At 37.9% G+C, this 12488-nt stretch overlaps 1 protein-coding gene across 1 annotated transcript; it reads left to right on the top strand.

Annotated features, from left to right (window-relative positions):
* Nucleotides 1-3718: 3718 nt before the first annotated feature.
* On the top strand, nt 3719-10121 carry LOC129452934 (uncharacterized). The gene is made up of 7 exons (XM_073862343.1): nt 3719-3806; nt 3918-4235; nt 4314-4616; nt 4693-4839; nt 8041-8376; nt 9599-9679; nt 9878-10121. The coding sequence occupies exons 1-7, from the start codon at nt 3755-3757 to the stop codon at nt 9982-9984; spliced, it is 1344 nt and encodes a 447-aa protein (XP_073718444.1). The 5' UTR covers nt 3719-3754; the 3' UTR covers nt 9985-10121.
* The last annotated feature ends 2367 nt before the right edge of the window (nt 10122-12488 follow it).

Genomic DNA, 12488 nt, shown 5'->3' with positions numbered 1-12488 from the left:
CCTATTTAGATGACGAACTTTGTAAACTGAAAAACTAAGCTGAGGAAGAAGATCCCCAGTTTAAGATTAATGTTAAATAATTGTGTTGTTTTACACTTGTATTGAAATTGTTATTTTTTTATTAAAACCTTTAAAACCCGTTTTCTTTTAGTCATGGAAGTAAAAAGCAGGCTTGTAATTGCTTTAAATGTATGACTATCCAATATCATCAAAACATAATTTACAAGTATGCAAGATAAGGTTTGTACTCTATCTCCTGTTTGTTACAAATAAAGTATTTTTAAAGAAATTACAAACGGCTCTCCTCACGTTTCAGCACTTTGGACAGCGGTTTTTTTAGCAAAGAGTTTTTTTAAGCATTACTTACAAATGTTTCTCATCTCGCCATATCCACAGGTATATCATATACAATAAATCCGTCGGGTAGCATTAAAAAAAAAACATTTAAAAACAGACGCATTTGTTTAAAGCAAAGCATTTATTTACTTACCAGGCTGCAGGTGAAGCAGCTCTTTGCGCCTTCTAACGTCTCATAATAAGTCCTCAATTATGTCCAAGAGACTCAATAATAATCTTTTACATTCAATCCTTTAATCTTTCATATTTAAAAGCATTTTTGTGCTGCTGCGCATTCATGTACTTTGTGATAAGCAAACCCGCGTTGTCCTCCCGTTTATAGGCGCATTTGCGCTCTTTAAATAACATAAAACACATTGCGCCATTGACTTTAGACTTTAGACCAGGTTTTTGTTGGTCAATGGCGTAGTCTATTTTAGTTGCCTCAAAATAGCAACGCGCCAACAATGCGCCTGAACACGCCTCGTTTTCAGACCAGAACGCCCATGGGCGCAAAAGGGGCGCAAATGCATTTGCTATTTAAACAACGCGGCGCTAAACGTGAAAATTAGGGTGGAAACTAGCGAAAGACACTTGCGTCGCGCATTGCGCTGCATTGCGCCGGGTGTAAGATAGAGCCCCAGGTGTCTGTTTATGGACACCTAAACAGTTTTCGGTGGTTTTTATGTGTTGTTCTGTCAATTTGTAACACATAGAATAAAATAAAATTGAAAGGCAAAACTTAAACATATTTGGATCTGTCATTCTTACAAACGATCTGAAAACATTAGGGACATATATGTAAGCAGTAGTGAGTATCAGGATCATTCACTGTCTATGATGCTGAAGATCTTCTGATCTGTGATCAGGTGTTCACCTGGTTTGTGTATTTTTATGTGCCGAACATCTGTGATTTATGACATTATTATTATTCTCTAATCCAAATTCATATTAAAAAAAGGAGTGAATCACATTAAGAAAAACATTAACCACCATGACACAACTTCAGCAAGTCCATCTGTTTTAACCAATAGGTTTGTGATAGCTTTCACACAATTTGACTTTGTGCTTTTATTTGTATGTAATTTGAAGCAGTAGCAGATGTTGTGACAGATGGAGATATTTGATTTCCTGCTAGATGAACAAAGGTTGTGTCATGCAATGGGCCGTTGTACCATATCACATTTATAAACCACAGCTGTTGTGGTGCTGAGAGCTTGAACAAAAAGCAGATACAAAAGAGTGAAATGTGACATCTCAAAGATGCATTTTTTTATAATTAAAGAAGATTTTATCACAATATTACAACGAAAAATGATACTGTAGATAATTGAGGAGTTGGGGTGTGACGTTTAGGTTGAATATGAAAAATATAATAAAACAAGTCAAGGCAAGTTAAAGAGCACCTATTACATTGCTAAAAACAACACTATTGTGTGGATTTGGTTTAATAAAATGTGTTTGCGTGGTTTATGGTTTATAAAACACATTATTTTCCACATACCTTATTGTTGCTCCTTTATGCCCTGCCTCCAGTGTTCGGGGTAACACATTACAAGTAACGTGAATTCACACGTTTTAGACCATACAATTTTTTGTTACATACAGCAAACATCTCCTCACTATCTGCTTGCTGCCTGTCCACTGATCAAACTGTAAAAAAAAAACGTGATCTCTGTAGACAGCCCAGGCTCCACAAACTGCAATAAAAACAAAGTGGCCAAACCTATAAACAGAAACCATAACAAAGTGTTCCAGCCAATAAATGACAAGAAGGATTTGGAGGTGGGGTTTGGGCGCGTTCATGAAAGCATGGTAGGGAGGGGGAGTAGTTAGCTACAATTCAAACATCAACAAAAAGTGACGTCTCACAGATTGGCTTAGAGCGCCTTTAAGCAGGACGTAACAAATTGGTAAGGTGAGGATACTAAAACATTAAAACCATGTCTGCATTTGTGATTGTAGAAACGACAAACAATACATGCCATTGGTTGCTCATGGTTTATAGTCAGTGTAAGTTATTTAAATATAAAAACATAGGTGACTTACAGGCTGTGAGTCAGAAGCGGGCGGAGTTATGATAATGATCGTCGTGTCCACGTCAACACAATGAGGAAGTAAACTGTTGCCTACAACCCTTGTGTTCATTATAGTTCAAGAAAAGAGATTTAAGTTGGAATTGATAACTCGTGTCATTGTTTACTTTGGGATTTGTACCTTTGCATATCGTTAACATGTAAAATCGTGAATCGAATAATAGGTGCTCTTTAAAGGTAGGTAAGCCAAACATGTATTTTTTTCATTTGTTCATCTTCATGTCAATTATTTACCAATTTGGGATAAATGTTTGTTTACATTCTTTTTATGCAATTCATGAAAGTTGTTCATATTTTACTCATTGTATCAGTATAGTACACAATCAGGCAGCACTCATGATCGAATCCATCAACTGAAATAAAAAGATGTCTGAGATGAACACGTTATATTGCCCACTGTAGGCTAAACACAATCAAAGCTTCAAAAACACAGGAAGAACGGGACCTTTAAAACTTTCTTCTTCATCATCAGATAGCTTTTCAAACTCAAAAGCTTTTTCAAACTTTTCTCAGACGCTGCCATTGGCCAGCATCCCTGTTAGCAACCCCACAAACAGATGGCACACAGACATGGTATTAAAAAGTGTGCTGATAACTTTGACACAAATATATCACTGATCCACAGTATAGTAAGCTACCTCCACAATAGGAGCACTACAGTATAAGTGCCTTTTCTGCCAACTAGTGGAGAATATAAAAATGTTTTGTAAAAGCAAAACTGCTCTTAGGAAGTTTTAAATACTTGAGAAATAATGAAGGAACAAGATACCGTTTCAATTGAACTCATATGAGTTTTAAAACATAAATCAGGACAGTAGATTCGGTTTTCTTTAAATGTCCCGTTTTGCCAGGACTGACTAATAAAAAGTTCCACAATACACTCTAAAAATGGCTGGGTTTTTATTGACCCATAATGGGTAAATATTGGACAGAACACACTGCTGGGTTAAAAATGATCCAATGCTGGGTTGTTTATCCCAACTGCTGGGTTATACCCCATGGTTGCAACATTGGGTAATTTTTAACCCAGCATGTGTTCTGTCCAATATTTACCCATTATTTGTCAAAAATAGCCATTTTTACCATGTTTTTTGTTCTTTCCATGGTATTATCATCTGATGCATCACTGTACCGCTGTTTATATGAGTTTAAAGTAAGAGATCTGTGTGAACTTTATATCTGTGGTTGTGGTAGCATGTCCCACAGAATGAACTGAGATGTTGAAATAAGTTTTCTGCCTCCTCCTGAATGATATAAATATAATCTCATGTTCAGCTAAACTTCCTCATGGCAGACGTGTATTAAAACTGCGCAGACACCGAATGCAAAAGAATACAGAAATGTGGAGATTGTTGTTTTTAGTTTGTGTGACAGGTAAATCCGTTTTTGTTTCATTATAATTTGTTTTTGTCTTTATAGCTAAACATTTGTGTCACTCACTTCTATATGTTTATCTGTTATTATGCTTACAATGTTGTGTTTCAGGTGTGTTTGGTCCAGATGAAGTGAAGTCAGTGTCAGTGATGGAGGGAGATTCTGTTACTCTAAATATTACTGAAACACTGACAGATCAGCAGATAGTGTGGATGTTTGGACCTCGAGAGACTCGTATAGCTGAAATCTTTAAGAAAAGCATTGATATGTATGACAGTAATGAGATATTTGGAGACAGACTGAAGCTGGACAGTCAGACTGGATCTCTCACAATCACAAACATCAAAATCACACACACTGGACTTTATAAACTACAGATCATTAGTAACAGAGGAAATTTACAAAAAAGCTTCAGGGTTTCTGTCTATGGTAAGTCTTTATAAAAAACATCCTCTAACAAAAACATCTGGATCTTTCCAACATGTATTAATTTCTTGTGTTTTTTAGCACCTCTACCCGTTCCTGTCATCAACCGTTATTGTCCACAAAATCCTCCATCATCAAAAAAATCATCAAGCTTAAAATGTATATTGTTGTGTTCAGTGTTGAATGTGAGAGATGTAAGTCTCTCCTGGTACAAAGAAAACCATTCATCCCTTAGCACCAGTGCGTCTGATCTCATAAGCAAAATCTCTCTACATCTGGATGTGGAATATCAGGATACAAACACATACAGCTGTGTAGTGAACAATGCCATCACAAAGCAAGCTCAACATCTCAACATGAATGATGTCTGTCAGCCGTGTTCAGGTATGTCAGTTGTAACAAATGTTTTTTAGGTCAGGAAGTGTTTGTTGAAGTTCACACAAGTTTTTTAAATCCTTAGACTTTGGACGAAGTTTCAGTTTTACTGAAGTTGTGGTCCAGTTGGTCCTCTCAGCTTTGGTGGTTGTGGCCATTGTTGCTATAGTGGTTTATGACATCAGATCCAGAAGAGTTGAAGCAGAGAGATCAGACATCACGCTCAGACCCTGACTGTGAAAATTTCATCAGGGTTTTTGTAAGCAATCATCAAAACAAGGAATATATATTTTTAATATTACACAATTTTTAGCAAATATCAATACAGTTTTTAAAAGCTAACTTTATATAAATCATGTATGTATAGACAGTGAAATGTGCCTAATAAAGCATTATAAAATTGATCAAGATTCGCTTGCATTTATTTACATGCTTACTATTGAAGTACTTAAAGGGGACATATTATGAAAATCAGACTTTTTCCATGTTTAAGTGCTATAATTGTGTCCCCAGTGCTTCTATCAACCTAGAAAATGTGAAAAAGATCAACCCAATAACTTAGTTTTGGTAAACCATTTTCTGCAAGCATGTGAAAAAATAGGCCATTGTAATTTGGCCCTTATTGTGATGTCAGAATAAGGTAATACCGCCCCTTTATCTGCACTATCCAACCACAGCACAACCATTTAGTATGGAGAGAAAGAGAGAGATAAAATATTTCACAGCACAATTGAGTTTCAATTGCAACAAACCACCATCATTGTGATCAGTGGTTGCACTTCATCCGCTCATTTGCATTTTAAATGACACACCCAAAACGGCACACTTTTGCTCAGACCTATTTTAGACTTAGTTTACATCTTAAAAAATATCTCATAATGTGTCCCCTTTAAGCTATATGGGGAGGCTGCAGACCTGGAGCCGGTAGATCTACGCCCCTGGCAGTTTTACGCCCCTGGCAGTTTTGCGCCCCTGTTGCTTCTCATGCGTTCAGTAGGGGGAGAGGGAAATACAACTACGATACTAGCCTATTTAAACAACCGTTTATGAGAACTATTGATTAATTTTACACATTTAAACGAAAATTGTATAAACTTACAGTGTACACTGCAGTCTGCACACTACGGAAAAATCCATATAGTCCCGGTCTGGTCATCTTGGTTTTTATTATTGGAGATAAAAATAAGGATCATGGTTTAAATAATTTTGCATCATGATACGAGTGTATATTAGCGTGTTTTCCTGTGGCATTTGAAATCGATTGAACCCGGAAGCGGCGCATGATGACGTCACACGTAACTATTTATATTTATTTAACTGTTTTTATATACAAGAGACTGGCTGATATGATGTTGTGATTTTATATTAAGTTACATTTAGATATTAACCATATTTAGGCCATTAGACATAAAGTACTGTAATCATATGGATCCTAAATGCTGTACAATTCACAATAGGTCGTCATACAGCTACAAAACATGTCCTACATAGGATTTTATGAAGACAAACACAATAATTTTTCTAAAATTCCAAGGGTCATTTAAAAGAAAGAGACAATTGTGGTTCACAATTTTTTTTTATTAACACCATGACTTGGTTATTTCTTAATGACTCCTGTAGATGACTCTCCTATGGTTTGCCACTCTTTGAATGTTTTTTATCCTGCTATCAAAGTGCTCTCGCTCACTAATAAAAATAAATAAAGCAAAGGTTGAATAGTGTTAGAAACAATGGTTACTTATAATTAATGGCAGTATATCGCATCAATCATTTAATAAATGATTATAATACAATCAAAAACAATAACTTTAGCAGATTATTTAACATACCTCAATTCGTATCCCTTCAAGAAGGTCTGCTGCTGTCATACGGTCTGCTGTTCTGATAAATGACTAGGCTCATATACTAATATACAGCCTCCCCCTACTGGACGCACGAGGAACAACAGGGGCGTAAAACTGTCAGGGGCGTAAAACTGTCAGGGGCGTAAAACTGTCAGGGGCGTAGATCTACCGGCTCCAGGTCTGCAGCCTCCCCCTACTCCCTTTAAGTAACTTTAATGAAGTTTCATGGGCACTAGATGGCAGTCTCTACACTGACCCAAAATGTAAACGGTCAGTATTTATCTGTTAAGAATATAGACTGTAACAAATATGGATGTAGTGTCTATGACGTCACCCATAGGTTTGTGAAGAGCTTTTTTGAAGCCAAAAGTTGGCGGAGCCTGCCGTTAACATCTTGGCAGCGCATCACTCAAAAATAACCGAAAATGGGTAAAGAGGGGGCATGTTGGTGAAGCTGAGGTGGCTGGTTGCTGAAACCACGTCCGCTTAGCTCAACAGTTGTAAGAGCAGTGGCAGTTCACCCATCACTCAAGTAGCCACGCCCCCTTAATTATGTAGAACTTTAAGGCTTAATATAATTTAAATGGATGACTCACACTCCCTCACAGTTGTCATAAAGGGCAAAATTAGCTATATAGACCCAAAACAATTGTTGTACCAGGCTGTAAACATAATATTTTCTGCTGTAATGTTTGGCATTTTATCATGGGGGTCTATGGGAATTGACTCCCTTTTGTAACCAACCTCTAGTGGACAGTCAATGAATTGCAGTTCAAGTCACTTCTGTATTGTTTCATCAAAGGATGCATTTCAGACCACAATTGGCAGTGGGGGCGAGACATCTAGCCTTTATTATACATATCTATGGACACAACAGCTATATAAGACCTATCAGACTTTTAAAAATAAATATGGAGCCAGATATTTTTTCTCTTTTTTTCTTTTTTAGAAAATTTGACACATTGATGTAGATTAAACTATCCAACAGTATGTAAAATGTACTGACCTTACAAATGTACAAAAGCAATATATATATTAGTCACCATTTCTCCATCTGCATCCGTGTTTCTATTAATAAAGTTCCTTTGACCTTACCACCCGTCCGCTTCCTGTTTCGTTTGTGACAGTAGCATTGTTTTACAAGCATATGAATGTTTGAACAAAAGTGTTTTTGTTTAGAGAAAACAAGCACAATCAGAGCACAGAAACTGCATTTAAACACTTGACCTGTTTGTGCCTACATGCGTGTGAATGTTGGTCAGTTTCAGTTCTCGTCAGATAAAACAGATATGTCGAGGACTGTTAGTTTGGATGCGGTCAGAGCAAATCAATGTGTTTTTTTCTGCCTACATGAGACAATGACAACATGTTTGTTGGTGTGTGTGTTGATAATGTGATATATTGAGAACACAAGCGTGTGAACGATCAGAGTCGCGATCAATTTTCATCGAGATGATTTTCTCTCTTCTGCTCCTGTTTAAGCTGAATGGTGAGTAATGAAATAATTTTTATGAAAGTGTCGTGTGAATTTAAACAGTTCTGTAATTCTAACTAATTCATTTGAATATTTTTGTTTTTCTGTTCTTCAGGTGTGTTTGGTGTTGATGGAGATGAAATGAAGTCAGTGTCAGTGATGGAGGGAGATTCTGTTACTCTACACACTGATATTACTGAAATACTAAATAATCATCAGATACTCTGGATGTATGGATCTCAGGGCATTCACATCGCTCAAATCATTAAATGGGCCAATCTGAGCTCAATATATGATAATGATGAGAGATTCAGAGACAGACTGAAGCTGGACAGTCAGACTGGATCTCTCACCATCACAAACATTAGAATCACAAACTCTGGACTTTATAAACTAACCATCAGCAACTACAAAGATGCTTCATACAAGAGATTCAATGTTACTGTCTATGGTGAGAATAATATCATTCATACTTGTTCATGCTTGATCATTTGTGATCATCCAGATAAACTGATGAAATTAGACATCTCTGTTTTAAAAAGCGTGAGGAAAAGGCTGACTGAGTACATGGGGCCCTGGTATGTGAGGGGGCCCTCAATGATAATTTTAAAATAAATGCTTGCTGCACAATAGTCTCTATTTCTACGTATACAAGATGCAACTTGTTTCCAATCCTGTGATAAAATCTTATCATACTACTAAGCGCTGAAGTCACACAGTATCTTCGGAGATTAAATGTAGATAAGCAAACAAAGTAATGTTTGCACATTGTGTGTTTTTGCATCAAACATTATGAACGTGGTCCAAATTTAAAGGACAAGTTCGGTATTTTAAACTTAAAGCCCTGTTTATGGTGAAATAGAATGGTTTTGACTGAAATTTCGACATATGCGGCTGCCCCGAGAATTTTTGGGTGTTTGTTTTGTCACCTCCCACCTCTATAATGTGTGTATAGGTGCACTGGAACAATCCTTCCTAAAATGCATTAAACTTTCGTTTACAAAGACGTGAAACTCAGCGAGTGGTCAGGAGTGTTCACTGATATGCTCACACAAAAATCGCTGCAAAAGATGCTTTCCAACAGGTGTTTTAGCATTCGTTGTTAACTTGTGGATCTATTTTTTCAAACGCCTCACACCCGTATATTCTTCCGTTGAGAGCTTGAATAATAGACACTCCAGCCCAGTTTGTGGCGATAATCCGCCTTTGCAAATTGCAACAATACAAACAAAGTTCCCGGCGCGGAGTAATACCGTACCTCACAGTACATCTAATACAAGTCAATGGAGTTGGACAAAACTACGATAAAACCTGTTGGAATGCGTCTTTTGCGGTGGTTTTTGTGTGGGCATGTCGGTGAACACTCCTGACCACTCGGTGGGTTTCACGTCTTTGTGGATGGGGGTTTGGTGCATTTTGGGAGGGATTGTTCCTGTGCACCTGTACGGCCGTTATAGAGGTGGGAGGTGATACAGGAAACACCCAAGGGTTCTCGGGCCAGCATCGTGTGTCCAGGTTTCGGTCAGGGCCATTCTATTTCATCATAAACAATCTGAAAACAGGGCTTTAAGTGTAAAATACCGAACTTGTCCTTTAACACAAATAATGGTATATAATTGTAAACTGGCAAAATTATGAATGAATTTAAAAGCACATTAAACACTCTGTTCCAGAAAAAGTCCCAGAAAAAGTCCCAGAAAAAGAAGAAAGCCCTTCCAAAAATCTTACCGCTGTTGATGATAATGTTTATGAAGGTAAGCCCAGACAGCCACAAAGTGGAGACACCCTAAATTGCTTATATTCATCCAATAAACAAAACTTTTTTTGCAGAAATTATAATTTTGTTGATGATTTGCCTTCAATATATGAATTTTATAATAATGCAATTTTACTGAATTTATATTTTTGTGAAGAAGTGCACATTAATGTATTGGTGTTATCATTTTTTTCAGACTACACTCCTTGTTGCAGTTTAACTGAAACTGTGAGCCGATTGGCCATCTCTGCCGTGGTGGGCGTGGCTACTCTGACTGTAGTGATTTTTGAACTCAGTTCATAGACACCAGAGGGCGATAGTAATGTCTGTTTGTGGACACATAAAGGTTTTCTGTGGTTTTATGTGGTGATGTGTCAATTTGCAACACATACATTTCAAAATAAAGTTGAAAATGCAAAACATGTTTGGATTTGTTATTATTAAAACAACCAGAAAACATTATATGTATTTTTAAGCAGTGGCCTAGTTAGAATGAGATCTGTATCGGGATTATTTGCTGTCTGTGATGCTGAAGATCTTCTGATCTAGGTTAAGGTGTTACCTGGTTGGTGTTTGAACAGGGTTTGAACTTTGTGTGCTTATCAGACACTGATTCACAGTAGTTCATAATTTCAATAATAACTGCATTTTGTTGTTAATCTAAGAAATGCACATACATATCAAACTATAAACTTCTGCTTTTAGCTGATTTATTTATTGGAGAGCTTTTTGTTCATAATGTTAGGTTGCAAATGCTTTGTTTATGGTTTTCCATATTCTTGACTCTCAGTTCTTGTATTGGGTTTTGTTTGTGATGTTAAGCTCTGGGTCTTGTTTTTTGTTTTGTTGTGAACACATGGCCTTTAATTATGTTGGCTTGACAAAGCTTTCAAGCTACATTCACCAAACTTTCCAAAACTCTTCAGACTGGTCTGACTTAGCGTGCTATAGCTTTTCTAACTGATATTGCGACAAACTTTGACAGGTCATAGCTGCGAGCGAAAAATTTGTAGAAACTTGTGGGTTACCACATTTGAAGAGGCTGGCAGGCACTGTAAGAACATACCTCACATTGTGGTGTAAGCTGTACCCCTGGGGCGTAAGGGCCACCAAAATTCCCCATTGACTTATAATGGGGCAGGGAACATGCCCATATAAGGGAATAAAAGCATCCCAGATGGAATATCTTCACTTTATGCAGGGTTTACACCAAACGCATTTTGGGCATCAAAATCGCGTCTACCGCGTCTAGTTTGCAGCTTGAACACTTTGAATGCAGTCGCGCGTGTAGAGCGGAGTTGACGCGCGGAAAAAGCAAGCATTTGACGCGCGTCCGAGGCAAAATCCGCTTCTTGTGGGAGGGGCAACTGCTGTGCGAGTGTCTGTTTGCAAGATGACTGATGTTGATTTGCATTTATCAAGAGAGTTACCAGTTTGTATTGGGTAACCTTACTATAGGGGGAAAATAAACGGCGCGGGTCGATAAACGTAACCTAACTCAAAAGTAAAGTGTGTATTACAACTTACAAGGTTGCCCAAAGTCCTTACTGACACTCTTCCAAGCGAGGTCCTTTTTATTCCTGTATCCTAATAGAAATAACAACTTGTGTCATATAGCTCCGAGTGACTGCTTGAATGAGTGACTCTGGGCGGGGCTGCCACCACAGCAGCAGGCAGGCTCCTAATTGGTTAACGCGGCGCGAAATTCCGCCAAAGTTCAAATTTTTCAACTCGGGCGTCAGCCGCAAATTCGCGTGAACCGCAAAATGCACAAAAGCACCATTCGCGCGTACCGCGCACAACGCTCAATTCGCGCCTTTCACGCGAGCTTCACGCGCGAATGAGGCGGAAACGCGTCTTCCGCTCCGCGCCGAACGCCTCTTCCGCGCCGCGGGACCTCCTGACGCGCGTCAACGCGTCTCCACATTGACTTAACATTGAAATCACTCGCGCTTCACGCCTCTAGCGCGGTTGGTGTAAATGCACCATTAGAGTGTCGTAGAGACAAGGAGTAGGCTCATTTTACTCAGTCATCCAATCAGCCTCTTAGGATCGGCCCAGAGCTATTAAGCCACGCTCCCAGCAACAATTTTGGGTACCCTAGCAACATCTCCCATAGACTACCATTATAAAAAGCCCAGATGGATATCTTTGCACCAGTGTCATAGAGACGTAGGGGTGGGCTAATTTTACTCAAGCATCCAATCAGTCTCTTGGGATTCTTATTGAGGTATTAAGCCACGCCCCTAGCAACCAAATATGAGCACCTTAGCAACATAATAAACAAAGCCTTATATCTCTGTATCTGAACATTATAGAGACATATGGGTTGGTTCTTTGGGCCATGTTAGCTTCATGCTAGCGTCATGCTAAGTCATACTAGCTTCATGCTAGTTTTATAATAAATCTTGCTAACTTCATGCTAAATCATGCTAGCTTCATGTTAAATATTGTTAGCTTCACGCTAAATCATACTAGCTTCATGCTAATCATGCTAGCGTCATGCTATCTTCCTGCTAATCATGTTAGCATCATTCTAACTTCATGTTAGTTTCATGCTAATTATGTTAGCTTCATGCTAATCTTGCTAACATCATGCTAGCTTCATGCTAATCATGCTAACATCATGCTAGCTTCATGCTAAATCATGTTGTATTAATTCTAAATCATGCTAACATCATGGTAACTTTGTTAAACCATGTTAAATCATGTTAGCTTCATGTTAAATCATGATAACTTTTTAAAATCATGTTAGCATCACACTAAAACATGCAAACATCTAAACTAAACTAAATTTCAATTATCCT

This window comes from Misgurnus anguillicaudatus, chromosome 23, assembly GCF_027580225.2.
Source record: "Misgurnus anguillicaudatus chromosome 23, ASM2758022v2, whole genome shotgun sequence".
Classification (NCBI taxonomy): Eukaryota; Metazoa; Chordata; class Actinopteri; order Cypriniformes; family Cobitidae; genus Misgurnus; species Misgurnus anguillicaudatus.
Note: the sequence above shows the minus strand (reverse complement) of the source record. Positions and strands in the feature narration are given on the sequence as shown.